The sequence below is a fragment of the Aulostomus chinensis genome, chromosome 19 (assembly GCF_037954235.1).
Source record: "Aulostomus chinensis isolate RoL2024-O1b breed Wild chromosome 19, RoL_Achi_v1.0, whole genome shotgun sequence".
Lineage (NCBI taxonomy): Eukaryota > Metazoa > Chordata > Actinopteri > Syngnathiformes > Aulostomidae > Aulostomus > Aulostomus chinensis.
This window is the reverse complement of record NC_141338.1, coordinates 7541067-7560154: the sequence shown is the minus strand read 5'-3', so window position 1 is coordinate 7560154 and position 19088 is coordinate 7541067. Positions and strand designations below refer to the sequence as shown.

General features: G+C 40.4%; 1 protein-coding gene across 11 annotated transcripts in view; it reads left to right on the top strand.

Annotated features, from left to right (window-relative positions):
• nedd4l (NEDD4 like E3 ubiquitin protein ligase) overlaps nucleotides 1-15555 on the top strand; it is a 47128-nt gene extending 31573 nt beyond the window's left edge. For 7 of the 11 annotated variants that reach the window (XM_086188428.1, XM_086188423.1, XM_086188426.1 and 4 more), the window contains 18 exons: nucleotides 203-397; nucleotides 2645-2842; nucleotides 3177-3254; nucleotides 3889-3903; nucleotides 4957-5011; nucleotides 5614-5672; nucleotides 6547-6612; nucleotides 7027-7256; nucleotides 8652-8773; nucleotides 8945-9015; nucleotides 9122-9217; nucleotides 10042-10115; nucleotides 10239-10299; nucleotides 10510-10569; nucleotides 10764-10871; nucleotides 12445-12541; nucleotides 13182-13254; nucleotides 13712-15555. In XM_086188428.1, coding sequence (XP_086044554.1) covers nucleotides 203-397; nucleotides 2645-2842; nucleotides 3177-3254; nucleotides 3889-3903; nucleotides 4957-5011; nucleotides 5614-5672; nucleotides 6547-6612; nucleotides 7027-7256; nucleotides 8652-8773; nucleotides 8945-9015; nucleotides 9122-9217; nucleotides 10042-10115; nucleotides 10239-10299; nucleotides 10510-10569; nucleotides 10764-10871; nucleotides 12445-12541; nucleotides 13182-13254; nucleotides 13712-13814 — 1761 coding nt within the window. In that variant the 3' untranslated portion in view covers nucleotides 13815-15555. The remainder of the gene's footprint in view (nucleotides 1-202; nucleotides 398-2644; nucleotides 2843-3176; nucleotides 3255-3888; nucleotides 3904-4956; nucleotides 5012-5613; nucleotides 5673-6546; nucleotides 6613-7026; nucleotides 7257-8651; nucleotides 8774-8944; nucleotides 9016-9121; nucleotides 9218-10041; nucleotides 10116-10238; nucleotides 10300-10509; nucleotides 10570-10763; nucleotides 10872-12444; nucleotides 12542-13181; nucleotides 13255-13711) is intronic. The other 4 variants (XM_086188430.1, XM_086188421.1, XM_086188425.1 and 1 more) reach the window with 3 other exon arrangements.
• The last annotated feature ends 3533 nt before the right edge of the window (nucleotides 15556-19088 follow it).

Genomic DNA, 19088 nt, shown 5'->3' with positions numbered 1-19088 from the left:
ATATTTTGTGACATAATTGAATGTTTTCATGGGCCAGTGTGACCCATTCTTTTGATGTTTTAGGAGCTCAGATAAAAGCTTGCATCCAGACCTTTCCAGTGCACACAAGCATCTTTGACAGCATGCCTTATGGTTCCGCAACCAGTGTTGCACATTTTATTGGAACCCCTCTTAACCTTAAAAGTGCTGTTCTCACTGACAGCTGACTGAAGATGGAGCAAGTACCTCAGCAGCAGCAGCAGCAACAGCAGCAGCATCAGCATCAGGAGGAGCCTCAGCACTGGCATCCACCCCCTCTTCCTCTTCCAATGCTTCCAACAACCACCTCCATGAGCCCCAAGTCCGACGACCTCGTAGCCTCAGCTCCCCTACTGTCACCCTTTCTACCCCCTTGGAGGTGAGAATTAGCCACCAGTACCGTCCTGCTCCAACATACCCATCTCACTTCCCTCATTCACTACCCAGAGCAACTCCTATTTCTATCCCTTCCTTAATCTTGATGCCTCAACTCTTAATTTTCATGCAACCTACCCTTTGCAGCTGGATCCAATTTAATCACACCTCTACATCAGTCAGTTTTGTTTAAAATTTCACATCTTGTGTTTGTTTAACTCTCCTTCTTTCAGGTTAAATCACTCTTGGTGCTGCATTTCTCTCTTCATATCTGTTCCAAACCCATGGAAATGATAATCGTGACAGGATCATCAGATAACAGTTTCTTTATCCCCCACTCCTTTTCATCAAGATCATTTTCTTTCTCCACTCTTTGTTTCATCTTGAATTAGTCTTTGAGCTGGTGACTCAACAATGATTAGTCACACGAAATGGTTACAACAGCTTGCTTAATTATGATGATGATGGGTTCGTGTGTGACGCTGGTGCTGCTGCTAGCATTTCGGTCTGTAACACACTGTGTTTTTAAAGCAGAATCACTAATAACTGTGTAAAGCTGATACATTTCATTCAGATGGTAGGTTAAGTTACAATTGTATCAATAAAACTGATGAGTTATTTAAGTATTTACTCAAGCAAAACTCAGGACATCCAAATCAATATATTGATCACTGAAAATAGGGACGTGATTTCAATAACACAATAGAACCCTCAGGCTTATTTCCCTCCAAGGGGACCACAGTGGAATTGCGACAGAAATTAATGATCATTAATAAAATACATTAATGAATCAAAGTACATGTAAAGGCCTGGATACAGTCAGATAAATTAGATACATCATGAGAAACCTGCCATTTAAGTGTTTGAGCCACATGAACCCTCCTACACTGCTTTTTATTTAAAGATAAACTAGTGGTCTGTTTGGACGTCATTGTTTGCAGATGCAATTGTGCTTCGTTCTTGTCAAACTCAGATGGTGAAATAAGTTTTCTTGTCATGAAATAAATTAGTTCCTGACCTACATGTCAAGGCTTGGTCATGATGTAATTATGTTGTCCATTACAGCTGACTTGTCTCTAAGTTAAGCACGGAAATACAGCTCCTATTACAGCCAATCATAATATTGAAAACTTGGTTTTAAATTTCAAATTATTGACTGTTATTGTATTTAGAGATCATCTTTCAAGGGAGAACTGAATGACTTTAAAAAAACAAAAAAACAGCTGTTTGTGTGACAATTTTTGGAATTCTTTTAGACCTTTGATTAAGCTTTTATCTACTGTGCATATTTCTCCTCTATGCAAAATACATTATATTTTGAATGTTAAATCATGCAGCGTAACTATAAATATACCTCAAATTGAGCTAATTAACATCGACAATGGTATCTAAATTTAGATGCTCCCTTTATCACCTGCTTCTGCATTTAATGACTTAGCTCAGCAGTGGAAATGGTGCTCCACCACCAAGGGAAGAGACCTGAAGGAGGTTTAATTAAGCTGTGTGTGTGCGTGTGTGTTAACACAACAATGTGGGAGTGAAAGAAAGTAAAAAACTCAAGGCAGAACATAATTACAACATCCAGCTTAGGTGGGAGAGCATTAATTAATGCAGTCTTTTCTCTTGTTAAGATCAGATTCGTTAGCCCCGCGAAGTTTAGTCTGGTTCATGTTGTTTTAAAAGGGTTTACAATTACTGAAACGGTTGATTTCCTTCTGATACATGGTTTCTGTGGTTCTATAATAGAGCGTTATGTTTTATTAACTGTGCAGGAAGATCAAGATAAGATGAGGTTTAAAGATAAGGCTCAATTTGTCTTGGCTGATCAAAAATACAGTAATACATCAGTTCTGCTTGTTAAAGTGAGCATGAACGTGGTGTGTCTGTCACAAAAGTGGATTCAGTGATATGTAACAAGCTCTTTTCTGTTTGGCTTTTTTTTTTTTATTATTGACACAGCATGGGTGTTACTGTACTTCATTTCCTCCCTACCTCTCTATGTGGGAATCTAAAGAATTTACCTCCTCGTGTTTTTTATCCCTCTAGATAATTTCACATCCTATTAATTCCTTTAACAGCGCACAAAGGCAACTGTTGGAGGCTGATGCTGAGACTAGTGATTTGTTTCTAGCTCTCCGTGATTCACATCCATTTTCAACATGAACTTTTAATTTTGCGGTTTCTTTATCTTCTCTTTTTAATTTAATAGGACAGATGATATTATTCTTTCCTTTTTCTGTATTGTTTCCAGGGAGCCAACAACATCCAGGTGCGGAGAGCCGTGAAGGACACGTTGTCCAACCCACAGTCTCCTCAACCATCCCCCTACAGTTCCCCCAAATCACAGCATAAGACACAGCAGAGCTTCCTACCCCCAGGCTGGGAGATGAGGATAGCCCCCAATGGGCGGCCTTTCTTCATTGACCACAACAGCAGAACCACCACATGGGTCAGTGGAACAATGAAGTTACGGCCAGGTTCTTGGAGTGGTAATTTTTTTCCTGTGTGCCAGCTGGACGATGTGAGATCTACCAGGCCGATTTTGGAGCAGATTTATTCATCATTAAGAAAGCATTCCTTCACTGTTGACTGAATAGAAATGAAAGAGCAGTCTACAAACTAATGGGTTTGGCATTTGGGCCGTTACCAACTTGACTTTTTCTTAAAGGAAACAATCATATTCTTTATCTAGCTTCTACTTATTTTAAATCTTTTCCTTCACCACTGATTTTAAAAATTCAAATGCTCTTCTCCATCCCTTCCCTACCTCCTGTGTTATCCAGGAGGATCCCAGGTTGAAATATCCAGTCCATATGAGGAATAAGAACTCAATGGAGCCTGGTGACCTTGGCCCTCTTCCTGTAAGTACCGTCACGACATTTAACCTTTGGCCTGTAAAAAAAACATTTTAAACAACCTTGTCCTTGTCAACAAATAATGGAACAAATGAAGTATCGGGATGAATGCTAAGCTCCTCCGAATTTCTGAAGTGCCGTTATTTAGACGTACTCTTTTTGTGTTTAAGAAATCCGTCTGTTTAGTTTGCAGTAACGTGTTGCTTTGAGGGAGAAATGGTATTTAATCACCATGTTGGACCATTGATCATTTTTTTGCTTTTATGATAAAAAAATAGAGAATTGTCTTGTGAGCAGACTGCATAAGACATTTCCTTTTTAGTCCTGCTGGAAAAGAGGTGTTCGTGAGGAGAATGTAACTGGCAGGGAGGCGAAAGCTGAGTCTGGGGGCTGTGATAATCCCTAATTAGGATATGGAGAATTGTCTGTCACCTACGCTAACATCTGTTTGGCACAAACTCCTAACGAACGGGCCAGATGTTATCGTTGTAGCGAATAATCAAAAGATTCATGGGTTTTGCTGTACATCTCACAGGCTTGTGTGGTGTGTGCATGTGTGTGTGTTCTCTCTCCTTTCTCTCTGTTCTGATGGATCTAATGTATGCTACTTCTTCTACACCTGGCCATGTCTGTTTGGCAGAACCTACCAGAGGAGGTTGGTTGGCTCCCTCCATCTGCCTGCCTACCTACCTGTCTGGTCCAGTCTAGTCTGGTTAAATGCCTGCAGACAGTCTTGCGCTTTTTTTTTTTCTTCTCTCTTCTCTTCTCTTTTTCTCTTTATTCTCTGTCTCTTTCATGACCGGCATGGATGGATTGTACCTTTCCCTTCTTTTTTCATCTTTATTTCACCCCACTTCCTCTCTCTGTATGCCCTCTGCACCACCACCCCCTTTTTTCATTAACAATTGACATTTGGAGCTCTCTGCCACAGTCCTAGGACCCCTAAAATTTGCCTGTGTGTGGCACAGATAAATGGGAAGTAGAATAAAGCAAGAGATGCACAGTTTTAGAGAGAAGGAGAAGGTCTGATGGAGGAAAAGGGGGTGAAAAAAGGGGCAGAAGGAGAGTGAAACAGGGAGGGAGAGATGGAGGTTTCCAGAGAAAGCGACTGTATGTTAGAGGAAGTAACTGGCTGTGTGCTGCTGCTGCATGTGTTATCAGCTTTGTAATCTGGGCTCCACTCATGCAGTTGAAGCATACTCAGTAAAGACACTTAACTCCGTCTGACAGACTGGGGCCCCTTTCCCCACCCCTTTCCCCTCAATCTACTTGTTTTAATTGCCTGATTGCTGGTGCTGTATGAGTGTGTGTGTGTGGCCTGTGACACTACACTGAGTGGTCACCTGTCAGTGATGGTCTACCGGTTTGATCTAGTGGTGGTGATTAACCTTTTATGTTGTGGTCATATCCCTGCCTTGCTGACATCTCAGACCTTGACTCAAATAGGAGAGAAAATCCTTTCAGTTCCTTTGGGGTGTTTGATTGAGCTTACCTCGCCCGCAGTGCTGCGCTGCCTGCCACTGCTCAGGCCATATAATGGTCAGCCGAGTTCAATCAAGCCTAAATTAAAAAGGAAAAGAAATAAAGTGGATGGATTTTAATTACTATTTGAGCATGGCCTTTTTAGTCTTGCTGTCTAATGGTTAATGTGTACTTTATTCACTCTTCCTCTCTTATGCTCTTTTTAAAAAAAAAAACAATTATTTAGCCTGGATGGGAAGAGAGAGTTCACACAGACGGACGCACCTTCTACATTGACCACAGTAAGACATCTCTCCCCTGGTTGTATTTGATCAGATTTGTTTGTTTTTGTGTCAACTGGGTTACTTTTTTGTAGTATCAAGTTGTTCCAGGGCAGCTGTAGAGTTTTCACTGTCGGGGGTGACAAAGCACTTCATCCGTTATAGTACTTAGTGAGCACTGACACAGTATTCAGTTTATGTGCTGCTTTACAATTTACTTGTTGGAGGTCTGATTTAGTGCAACAGTCGTACTTGAATGATGTATGGTGATGATGAACCTGCCCTTCCACCCCTTAACCCTCCTATGTTAGTTATAGTTTAATTTCTGCATGTCTATATAGGATCATTATGATAGTTGGTCAAACTAGCCTAATCTTGCAGTTTTTCATAGCTTAAAATACACCAAATACATGGAAATGGTCTGTCCTGAGTCGTTCATTAGTTTCTGACTTTTGAAAAGTAGGGAAAACTGTAAAATTCCTACAAACCACTGCATCATTTAACCATAACTATCACATATATCTAGGCTGTTGTGATATCATGTAGGTGTTGATATTCAGTCAAAGAAAATTATTTAAAGCTTGGCAAAATTGGTATTTTTTTTCCCATTTTCTTTCATCCAGACACAAAGAACACGCAGTGGGAGGACCCTCGTCTACAGAGTCCAGCTATCACAGGACCTGTGAGTAGTTTCCTTTCAGTGCCCCATTTGTTTCCATGTAGCAACACTGTGGTGGCAGCGACTCAACAACAAGCTTGTCTTTTAACACTGTTGTTCAATCTGTCGCACACTGTCATCAGCCCAAGTCTGTCTTTATAACAATGATAAATCACTTTGTTACTTTGGTCGTCACTTAGCATGCCAACACCTTCCTGTCTTTTCTGTTCACCACGTCAGATTGTTCCTCCGTCATGGCTCCCCCAGGCTGCACTTCATGTCTGTTTTTTTTTTTGTTTTTTTTACGAGCCTATATTATTTAATGTCGTGTTCAGACCAAATGCAATAAGTAGTTTTCACGCAGGTTGACAACATACCAAGTTAATGTATAGAGATGCCAGTTCTGACAGGGTGAGGTGAAACGTTCAAAACAAACAATCATCATCTGCATGGCAGTGTCTTTGTTACGGCTTTATTTTGATCAGTTTCAGTTGGAATGAAATGAAAGTCTTAATTGGAAGCAGCAGTCTCCCAGAAGCTGTAACGGGAGACGGCTGTTAGAACTCCAGAGCCTCCCGATAATGTGCACCCAGACACGACAGCGTTCGTGTTTTCTGTTGATATATCTGGGACATCCACTGGTGCAAAATCAGCACTGTGGTTATTTCAGGGATGGTTGATTACAGAAAGAATAGTGGTTATTTCAGCGATGGTTGATGACAGGAAGAATAGTTGCTGGTATCGTCATGAAGGTAAGTCCCGTCTCCTTTTAAAGACAAGAAGGCTGAATATTTACTTTGTGATTGCATGTGAAATTTCAGTTTCCATGTGGTCCGAACACATATTTGGACCTGGTATTAACAGTCTTTGATACCTCTGTGCATTGTTTTCTGTTCAGGCGGTTCCCTACTCCAGAGAGTTCAAGCAGAAATATGACTACTTCCGGAAGAAATTGAAGAAGCCGGTAAGAAGCAATGAAATGATATGGATCCTCATGCATAAAAATCTGCTTAGCAGGGGAAAGCTACATTTGCTCAAAACCTTACAGCTTTTTCATCTGCTGTATTTTGATGATGCTTGGTTACATAATTGTTGCATATTTTCTTCACACATCAGGAAGGTGAACTGTTGTAATAATTGAATTCTCAGAATTTTGAGGTGCTGCAATCTGATCTCAGCCTCAGCCTGTATTTTATTGTAATTTTCATTTAATAGTTTATTTAAAATAGGGAGAAGGTACAAAACAATCAAAGGGCCTGAGAGATGTGCCTCAAAATTTTGGGAGAAGACAATTTAATTTTGTCGGTATTAACAAAACGGTCTTTTAGTTAACATCGAAATGGGTTTAAAAAAATAATTATTTTTTTGTGTGTTTAAGGCTGACATTCCCAACCGATTTGAGATGAAGCTCCACAGGAACAACATCTTTGAAGAATCATATCGTCGAATTATGTCCCTGAAGAAGCCGGATGTTCTGAAAGCACGGCTGTGGATTGAGTTTGAGTCAGAGAAAGGACTTGACTATGGTGGAGTGGCCAGAGAGTGGTTCTTCCTCTTATCCAAGGAGATGTTCAACCCTTACTATGGCTTGTTTGAATACTCCGCCACGTAAGTCTCTGCTTTTTCTTTTTTTTTTGTCTTTTGTTTTGAAAGAGCCAAGCTGCTCCTTAGATATTTAACAGGATATGGGGAGCAGACATGGTGTTGACGCAAAGCTGATGCAGTAAAAGAACTATGTTTTATAATTGGAGCCATGGAAAAAAAAATCCCTCTCTGTTCATTGTTGGTTGGCTCTTTTCAGCAAGCGGAGCAGTGAGCAGAGGCGCTGTATTGTTTCCCTGTGGGGCTTGTTAAAATGTCCTTCCATTTTGATTAACCTTTCCTCTCATTCAAAAAGCCATCCTGAAACAAACATTTCCCACATACAATACACATGAAGATAATGAAGGGGTGATAAGTTTTGTTCCTGATTTTATGCTTTTCTTGGCAACATCAACGGTGGATGGTGACTCAGTTGATTCGCTCCCATTTTCGCCATGTAGGGGAAAGGTAACCAAAATGAGTGCAAATCAAGCTTCTGCAAAGGCCAAGGGAATTAAAACGGAATCACTGCAGGGTGCTTTTTTTTGATAAACTGCATTCATGTGGTCATAAATACTTAGAAGTGTCCCGAAATGGCAATTTCAGGCCAGGAAAAGATTTTGCAAAATAAATATAGCCAGAAAATGTTGGAAAAATGAATGGAAATATGCCTCAAAAAGTCCTGAACATTAGAGTTTCCTGGTGCATCACTTCAGCTTGGCTGGGAAAAAATCTTGGAAGTTAATATTTAATTACATGATGTGATTATTTCCCACCAAAACAGTGTGTGTAAACAGATATTTCAGAGAATGTATTTATCATGAAAATTTTCCTGAAAAGCATGAAAAATTCATGGAAAAATCATCCAAATTTAATGGTGAAAGATTGTATGAACCCTGAATAAAGAAAAAAGAAAAGTACAAAAGTTAAATATTTAATTCAAAACCACTTTGTCATGATTTGATAGAGCTCTGCTAATGGTACTCAAGAAAACATCGTTGTAGGTACATCTTACAAATCTCACAATACTGTCACCGAAATGGTTTTCAGGATCATAATGTCAGTCAAGATGATCAGAATTCAATACTTCTTCAGAATTATGAATCCATGTTAAGTAATTGTCTAGTAAGTGATTGCTCTGGAAAGACTTTCATGTGCTTGTAAGAAAATCCATCTTTGAAAAGGAATTCTATGCATTGAGTGCTTGAAAATAAAAAAGGAAATATGGTTTGAAAAAGAATTTGAAAATCCTGGAATTCAGTTTTCTGTCTGCCTGTCCTCCACTCTTCACCCATCAGAGCAGCTGACTCCGTGTTTACCAACCCTTTGAGTGAACTGTCAGTGAGGCTGAGGGAAGCATGAAGCGGCGGACATGAATGAATGAATGAATGAATCAATGACTTCTCATGCGCTCTCTCCCAGGGACAACTACACTCTCCAGATAAATCCCAACTCTGGCCTTTGCAACGAGGATCACCTCTCGTATTTCAAGTTCATTGGACGTGTTGCAGGGATGGCCGTGTTTCATGGAAAACTACTGGATGGTGAGCAGCATAATGAGGAAAAAATTCTCTTTTGCTGATATAATGTATTTCCAGTTTTTTTCAAATGACTGAAACCTCATAAATTATGTTCTTTTCCACAGACTGGTGGATATAATGTTACAGCACGGTATTTATTTCTAATGACTCACGTGGAGTTTTGTGCTCTTGCAGGTTTTTTCATCCGACCCTTCTACAAGATGATGCTGGGTAAACAGATCTCTCTCAACGATATGGAGTCTGTGGTAAGATCTCATTACCTGCGAAATTGCTGAGCGATTAATTATTTAGCGTTCCTGAGACACGTTGCTCGCAGTTTTTTTTTGAATATGTTTTAATTTTTCCCTGTAGGACAGTGAATATTACAACTCCCTCAAGTGGATTCTGGAGAACGATCCCACTGAGCTGGACCTGAGGTTTTGCATCGACGAAGACAACTTTGGACAGGTGTGCAGGCGCAACACTGTCACTGTTTGAATCCTCTTTTTTTGTTCTTTTTTTTTTTTTTGTCCGTCGTACATCTGTTAACATGTTCGCCTCACAGGACCGATGATATGATGGGGAATTTGATTACATCTGACCTAAACGTCCGCTCGGGCGCAAGTGTGAAATCATTTTAATGTGATGGTCAAAGGTCACTGTGACATCAAAACACACATTTGTGACTGGAATGCAATAATTCCTACTCTTTAAAAGATGAAACAAATGTGTTTTTGGTTAAATACCTGAAATAATGTCTGTAGTTAATACAAGCTTTAGATATTTTAATGTTTGCTCGACATCACCATTCAATCCACAGTTTCAGGGCATTTTCATATCTAAATTAGTTTGTTTTCACCCCTCGGGGCACCTCCCTTCGGCTGGTGAATCCAGCTATCTCACTTTAGCACGGATCAAAATGATCACGCTGAGACCCTTCAGAGGAGGTGGTCTCTGGTTTGAATATGATCCAAATTCAAAAACGTATGTATTTTTGGAAAAAAAGCACAGGTCGCATACTAAAAAGGAGTAGAAATAGGCATTAGTCCAGTATAGAGGACTTCGGTCTTTGATGAGGTCCACCCCAGACACATGTGACTAATAAGAGTGAATCCTCTTGTGTGATTTGTGAGCTACACATGTGGGTAACCTGTGTGGAAAAATAGACAACCAACTTTATACAAGCCCATTAGCATATTTGGACCTCGCAGACACATAACCAGGTGGGAAGTGTCGTGCATTTCCCCTCTGGACTCTATTGATAGTTGTATCATTGTGTTTTTCTTCATCAGACATACCAGGTGGACCTGAAGCCCAGTGGTTCAGACATGGTGGTCACCAACGAAAACAAAAAGGAATACATTGAGTACGCGAATCCTTCAGTACTTTTAGTAACTGTTTTAATAAAACTACAGTTTTAAAAATAATTCACAGTTTTTCCAGATATGTCAAATATCGATATCATTATTTATAATCTCCCGTCCAACAGCCTGGTCATCCAGTGGCGATTCGTCAATCGAGTCCAGAAGCAGATGAACGCCTTCTTGGAGGTATTTATGTGCTACAGTGCAGTCGCCACTTGGGGGCGATGTGACTGTGTTTAGCATGTTTGAGGCCTTGAGTCGAAGAGTAACACAAGTCTCTGTATCTAAAATTGTATCTCCTGTGAATATCAAAACTCTCCAGACTTATTGATACCTGTTTCATGGTTTACTCTGCTATTCTTTTTTAATTGTTTTCATTCCCTTTTTTGTTTCCAGGGCTTCACTGAGCTCATTCTCATAGATCTGATCAAGATCTTTGATGAAAACGAACTGGAGGTAGGGTTTTTATATGTTGCCCCACTCCTGATTAATATCCTTCAATTATCAAATCCGTCAAACCTAACACTCCAGTGTGATGTGCCAGTGAGCATTTGAACTTTAACCGAACACGTACATTTGAGATTGGACACGGCAGTGATGGTCATTTGCTTTTTGTCTTTCTCTTCTCCCTCTCGTCTGTCTGTGTGTAGCTGCTGATGTGTGGTCTGGGTGATGTTGATGTCAACGACTGGAGACAACACACTGTTTACAAGAACGGCTACTGCCCCAACCATCCTGTTATACAATGGTTCTGGAAGGTACGCCATGTGTTTATACTCTCATCCCGCTCACCAGTCTGCATTCACACTAGTTTTTTTTTTTGTTTTTTTTTCCAAACAGGCTTTAAACAACAAATGGATCCCTTAGCTACTGCAAGTAAAGTTGTTGTTTCCTGTTGTGTCATGTAGAAGGTGATGAACCGGTCACGACACCGGAGAGTAGTAAAAGATGCTGTCAGAGTTGCTCTGGAGTGTAGACTCTTGTATTTCCTTTTAATATACAAGCGTTTATAACTGTAGTAAAAACGGTCATTGGCGAAGTTGCTGTTGTAGTTTTTGCAGCAGTAGTTTTCTCAGCCTCAGTCCCAACTGAACGATGAGCATCCTGGTTGCTAAAGAGAGAAGAACATTGAAGTCCCGTTAAAAGAGAATTGACACGAGAATAAAACCAGAATGTTTATCATAAGACAGAAGATTAAATTACAATGAAAACTTTTAAAAAATGGTAAAATGCATAAAATAGAATAACAGTGCAGACACAAAATTCAACAGGCAGCAAATGCAAAGCTAAGTGAAGGCTAAAGAAATGGGTTTTAAGCTTTCTTTTGAGAGTATCTAGTGAGCTGGCTTCCCTGGTGTCTGCCATTACTGTGCTCCACAGTTTGGGGGCATGATTTACAAAAGCTGTTTCACTGATTGTCTTCCTGCTGTTACTGGAAACCCCCATTAATCCAGCAGCAGATGGTTGTAGTGTTCTTGCCAGCACGTAGCTAACCAGGGAGTTAGCAGTGTAGCCTGGTTCCTGTCCATTAGGGCTGAGCCCTGACTGTAAGTTGAATGTTGGTCCAAAGCTGGAGCTGATTGATACCTGTGCCTGCTTTAGGGTCATTTGAACCAGGAGTGAATGCTGATGAAACCTATTTCCATTAGAGACAAAAGCTAGTTTTTAGCGGGTGTTAGCAGGTTTTTTGGCTGTTAGTAGAAGGCTCTGTACGCACCAATTTAGAATGTACGGATCAAGCACCGCCACACACGTAGGACCAATTTGCTTGTGTGTGCAGAGACTCTTAGCCCTCTTCTACCAGAGCACAGTAATCACCTTCAACTCCAGTTCTTGTCATCCTTCCCTCCAACCAACCTACAACAGGTTTGCTGGCCTCGCTTTTGAAGATCAAAGTCTGTTTGGAAGAACAGTCTTGTTTGCTCTGATGAAAGAACCTAAAGTAGTACCTGCCCTGGTTATCATCTGTCTTACACTCACACTGCAAATACGCTGTGACACCAAACAACACACACATGCACAGCACACACACACTTACAACAGTGTCATGACATCAGATTAAGTGAACTGGCTCAAACTGCCCCTGTTAAAATTTATGCTGTTCTTTTAATTTGTTGAACACAGGGTTACACACACACACACACACACACACACACACACACACACACACACACACACATTTGAAGAATAATTTCATTATTACTTTTGTGCTCCGGTTCTAGAAATAGGAAGTTTCCTGTTCATTCGCACTGATAAGCGGGAAGTTCTTCGTTCACTTCTTCAGCTTTAATTTTCGAAACTGTTTGTCATCATTTTTTATTCTTTTGTCAGGTTGTCCTGTTGATGGATGCTGAAAAGAGGATCCGTCTCCTCCAGTTTGTAACAGGAACATCACGGGTGCCCATGAATGGCTTTGCAGAGCTTTACGGTATTTTTCTGTGTTTCTTACTTACATCTATAACTGCCTCAATTCCTCTGTTGTCGGTTTCAAGCAGCAATGCAGGAATTTTATGTAACAGTGACCCAAAAATAGTTTTCCAAGAAAAGATGAGTCAACAGTGTAGCTCTTCTGAGAATTTCCCACTTTTCATCGTATACACACAGATGAGTGTGTAGAAGAGATGAGAAATGGTCGAAAGCGTACGATTACATGACCGCTAAAACGTTTGATTCAAGACGCTCTTCTCTGTAGCATCAATGTCAATAAGTGTCTGTTCTGTATGAGGTGTGATTTTGAATCTTGAAATTGCGAAGAAGAAAAATCTTCAATGCAAGGAAATATTTTGTCAAGTAAAAAAGCTCCTGTCTTACTGGGGTGCCATCGAAGTGTTTGTGTCCTACATTAACGTCTGCTAGCAATGTAGCCAACATACTTGGCAAAACTGAAGTGTTTCATTGTATTAAAATATTTGAAGTGAAATGCAGTGATACCCATCCAGGGTGAACCCTTAACAGATAAGCGTTATAGAAATGGATGGATGGATGGAAATGCAGTGATATACTCTGTCCTCAAACATCAAAAACATAGCAAGTTTCATTTCTCTCTTTTTTTTGTGTGTGGTTACCAGGTTCTAACGGTCCTCAGCTGTTCACAATCGAGCAGTGGGGAACACCCGATAAATTGCCAAGAGCTCACACATGGTATGTCGCCGCATCACACGCACACACACGCACACGCGCACACACACACACTAAAATAAGTGTTTTCATGTTAGGAGTGTTGGGTCCAAACTTGTTAATTTTAGAGCTGAGGTCCATTCACTCCTGTGAGAACCTCAGTAATGTCTGAAACACTGTGAAATTCCTTCCGTTCTTTTATTTTGTGGTCCTGAATATGTTGCGTGCATGTTGGGGAAAAAAGCCGAACTTTGGCAGTGGATTTCTGGGAGCCTTTATGGACAGTATGTTCACAAAAACCAAACAACTGCTGGGATCCAAGTGAACCCTTATGGGTAGGGTAAGGGTGTTGCTGCCAGTAGTGGTTCAAATGTGAACGGTACCCAACCCTAGTGTTCATATATTTGTTGCTCGTCTTGTATTTGAAACAACAGTTTTCATGCAATTTTAACCCTCCGAGTCTTCACCTTTGTCTTCTCAGTTTCAACCGCTTGGATCTCCCAACCTACGACTCCTTTGAGGACCTGAGAGAGAAGCTCCTCATGGCCGTGGAGAACGCGCAGGGCTTTGAGGGGGTTGACTAAAGCCGTCGCCTCCTGCCTGCATCCAAACCGACCAACAACAAAACAAAAGAAAATAAATTCAAAAAAAAAGCCACAGGGACGTCCCAACCAGCTGCTGTAGCGGTTCTGTGCGAGCATGTTGTACTGTAATGCCTGACTGTGAGCCACCTCTGCAGCTCGGTGGTTTGAGACTGTACAGCGACTTGTCGAGCCAATATGCCTACGTCTTTATATCTTTTCAGTGTAGGTAGATCACTCCTTAAAGGTGCTGGGGGGGCTGGGGAAAGAAAGGGAGTCGCACCGTCTTTTATCTCCTGGCATGAAGACAGCTGGCCCTGGTATGTTTCTTTCCCCGCCACCCTGTGAAAATCTCCAGTGCTGGACAACATTAACGCATTTCAATAGCTCCTTTATGTACACTATAGCACAGTATTGCACCCTTCTGAGGGGAGGTTCTTAGCATGGCCTTAATCTGGCTCCTACGTGCACTATTTCTCTTAAGAAACTGCAATGGCACTATGATCACTACTCTTCTCAAATCCCTAAACTAACACCAGATTACCTTAGGAATGCTAGCCAATCACATTTCAGGAAATCGGCCACGCCCCTCCATAGAGCCTCATCTATGCCGTGTGATCGCCGCAGGAGCCTTTTGTAGTATAATGTTGTTTTGTTTTGTTTTGTTTTTTAGCCACTGGTATCTAAGGATTCAAGACTGGGCGGGATGATATAATCCCCAAACATGATTTTTTATAGTTTTTGCCAGACACCAGAGAACTTCTTTCTTTTCTTTTTTTTTTTAAAGTCATTGATATAATTCTTGCAGGAAAATACTCTCAACGTATTTGTACTGATGAATAATGTTTACTATTTTGACAATTCTACATGAGATGGTGTGTTAATTAGTCTGGGGAAAATGATGAAACCATATCATTTGTTACAGTGATAGCAAATGTGTTGATTCAACTGGTTTTTATTGTAGTGCTATGAAAGCAGCATGGAAGTGTCTCTTGTGTTTGCTTTGACTACATAGTAATTTGGAAATGGTCTCAAAGGGGGCGGGAAGTGAAAACTAGAAGCAGGGATAGTTTCTGTGAGACGTTTGCATCATGATTATATTAATATTCATGCCTGTTGCTGTTCATAATGCTGTAAATTGTTTATGGAAAACACATTTTTAGTTCTCTGATGATATATAAATATATGTATGCATTACATTTAACAGAAGTATTACTGATCAACGACACTAAAATGAAGCTGTGTGTGAGAGAAAAGCTGTGATTGCCACTGAATATAAAAACAGCACGTTTCCTACGAAGAAAAAAGATGTTTTCTTTTCTATGTTTTGTTTTTGTTTCCTCTCTCCTTTTTCTAACACCATTAAACCTAAAGGGCACTTTATAGATCGGCTGAGGTCATGTCACCTATTGTTTGTCTTGTCATTAACTTGAATGTGATTCTACTTTTTTTTTTTTTTTCCGGAGCACTTAACTGGTGCAATATAAATAGTCTGTAAATCTGGTCTGCTGCTAAGGTAGAAAAAAAAGTAGTGAAGCAGAGACTTCACATACTTTTTAGTATTTTAACTCTTTTCTCTACCTTCTTCTTCCTTGTGTTTTTTCTCTCTTGTGATACCGTCTCCCCAACTCATTCAGTAGAGAATGAGTGACAGAAAATATCACTTTTGTTAAAGATTCCGACACTTTCTGCAAAACTTTGTGGTTCATTTAACTTCAGTTAAATAAAAATGAAACTTCTCAGACCGTCTTGTCTCTTGACATCATTGAGACTTGCCTTTGCGTTCCACAGGTAGAATAGCCTCAGTTGCTAACATGGAGAGACGCTGTTAAGACTTGGACGCCCAATAAAACATCCACCTAAGTATTTTGCTACCTGAAGGTCAAGTCGTCTAGATCTAATAATATTTGACCACATTTATGACAGTAATTCCTTTATTTTTACCTGCAGTATAATCACTCTTTAAACTATAGATGATAGCTTCAGTCTCTAACGTGTATTACGTAAATCATGACGTATATTTTCGTAACTGTAGAGTATACAGAGGTTTTAAAAAGATTTAATAAGAGCATAAAGCTAATCATTGCATTCGCGTTCACCGATCAAGCAGTAGCGTGGACGGAGTTGTAATGGATTACATGTAAATGAGATTATAAAACCAGATTACGTGTTTAAAACCTCTTATGTTACAGTTCTTTGTAAAGGAATGCTGGTTATACACTGTATCTTGGATTTTGTCTTTAAAGCAATTTTTAAATAATTAACTTATGACCTACATACTGAATCGTTAATTTTTTTAAATCATCTTTCACAAATATTTAAGATGACCTCGTATGTACTGTAAAATCTCAATATGTTTATGGATTGAAGTCTTTTTTTTGTGCTTCAGGAGACAAATGTGTATTTGTTGAAATGACATACCCATGGCGGTGTCCGGTTTCTATTGTTGGGGCAGTAATTTCACTGACTCTGAAGTAAAACAAATCCTAATGAGACTACATGACATTTTTGAAGTAAAAAACGATCTTTATGCAGAAATAAGGTTTTCTTATTCGTCACATAAATCAAACACAAAGTTTCACAAGATCCACTGCGGCAGGAGTTGCTGTTTGGCTGGGTAAACAAGGACCAAACCTCAAACCCCCAAACATGTTGGTAGAATTACTTTTCAGAGCTGCTGTCTCAATTATAACAACTCAATGATTTATTTATTTTTTTTTAGCTTTTGCGCACATGTTGTGGTGAAGGGACCTCAGTTCATTCACACAGACAATCTAGCAGTTATCAGCTCCAAGGACAAGCAAATAAAAACCACCCTGCCAGCACGGGGACATTTTATCAAGCCCTCCTACCCTCGAGCTGACCACAAACAAACCAGGAGCCAACTCTTCTCCTCTGGTTCCACCTTCTAAAACCCTTCACTTTGGTAAAAAAAAAAAAAAGGTCACCAATGTGTGCGTGTGTGTTGGTGTGTGTATTTGTTGCTACATGCAGGTATAGATGGTGGCGGGTCTTTTCATTTACCCAAAGATAATCCATCATGCTCTCATAAGTGACATGTAAAATATAAGAAGTTGAGGGCTGTTTGACAGTTTTGCGTCTCTGAGACCTTTGTCTGGCGGACGTCACAGCAGTGACCCCGATGAAACCCTGCTGGGTCACGGCTGGTCACGCTCACAGGCTGCACCGCCGCCATGAGACGTGAGAGCCTCTACTGATGATGTTTTTTTTGTTTTTTAAATTTTCTTGTGTTTATTTGGCTAAATTGCACGTATGCAAACTTTTAACTGTGATATGCGGTCCCGTTACAGCTTGAAAAAGTTGTGTGAGATGAAAAATGAAAAATCCCACTTAAAACACATTGTTACTATTCAACTTAATCCATAGATTTGCTCGATTGACCTTATTTGAAGACATATGTTCACGCATTTATATTGTCCTTTATCATTCCTAATGCACACATACTCAACCAGAAATGAATTCAAATATGTTTATCAAAAAATTCGAATTCATAACGTATGAGACTGAGCTCCTTGTAGTTTAGAAGTTTAGACATTTTCCTTTCATTCTGGTCACAGGACATTTTCTCTCTAAAATGATAGAAAATCCCCTCAAATAAACAAGTGAAATGTTACGATTTATGCAACGATAAAAGTTGTACAGAACTGAGGTTGGTATCAGTACAGCGTGGAGGAAGAGTAATTGTTCTCATCTGTCAGTTTATAATCATGACTTGAAGAAATTCATTAGATGATTCAGAGAAAACGATGGTGATGTTTCCTGCCCCCCGACTCTCTGCTGGGGAACCGTCACCTACAGTGCCGAGCACACGTGATTAACTCACTGTAACTTTGGGCCAAACGTTGGCTTTAAGGCCCACACCAGGTTAGTTTCTGGTCTCCCCCCACTCCGCCCCTCACGCTCTACCCCTGGTCAGGGTCGATCAATACTGCCCCTGTAGCTTATCACTAATGTGGAACTGGCTGTTTGTCCAAAGCCGGCGCTGTCTACATAAAGACTTGGACAGAGACGAGACTGAACCCAAATGCACCACAAATCATCTCCTGCAGCTGCAGATGAACCGCTGGACTTTTACTGTTTACCTGGGGACACGAAGATATGCGTGGGTGCAAGAAGGAAGGAGCAGAGAGAGACGAGAGAGTGAGCTGGGAGTGAGTCCGACTGCTGGATGTGAATGAATGAACGTGGATAGAGGATCCGGCGTGGAGACATGAGGTGAGTTGGATTGCTGTCCTGTGGATTTAAGCCCCGAGTATCGTTTTTATCGGTGTTTTTCATTTACTTTCATGTCCTTTTTTATAGATAAAAACAATCTTTCCTTTAGTATGACAAACATATTGAATGTATTTAGTTTTGATCACTGCAAAAAAGTTGAAATGTGTCAGATTTTAGTCAGTGTTCCAGCAACCTTTGCCTGACAAAAAATGAAGCAGAATTGTACAATGAACTGAGAATCACACAGGTGTCAATGCTCGCTCTCTCACACTCTCTCTCTCTCTCTCTCTCTCTCTCTCACACACACACACTCACACACACACACACACACACACACACACACACACGGTTGAACATACAGCTGTAGCCATCTCCATAATCAGTAGAAAAACTGGACTTTGCTCACTTTAGGGGTAGGCTTGTGACACTCAACAGCATTTTTTTTCACAGTTTCAGTGATTTTCTGTGTGTTTTCACTGCTTTTCTTATTTATTTTGGTCCTGTATTGAAACCATAAATTAAGTGTATTTTCATCTTGACTTCATCGCATTTTATTGCTGTTTCCATGTCATCTAACTACTTTTCTCCTGACTCTGCCAGATCAACCGTCCTCCGCATCGTATCCCCCACTAGCCGTCCACCACTATGACCACCACTACCACCTCCACCACCCCCCTCCATGTCCACATGTCCTCCAGAGCTGTGGAGTGTGACAATGGTGTTTGTGTCCTGTGTATCAAACGCCATTATCACACTAAATAGCTACAGTGTGAAAAGGACCTCAGTCTTTTACTTGGCTGGTTAGATGTGTTGATTTTGTGGTGTATGTGTAACTTTTATTTTGGTTTATTTACTAAGCTTGGAGATGTGTGTGGGACACGTTACACCACACAGGAGGAGCAGAGCTGTAAATAGACATCCAGGGTGTTGATGCATGGTACATGATCTTGAGCCTCCCAGCGTGACCCACTTCTCCTGAGTGCATGGTGCTAATTTGCTGCTGGACACCTTTTCATATATATATATGTATGTATGTGTATA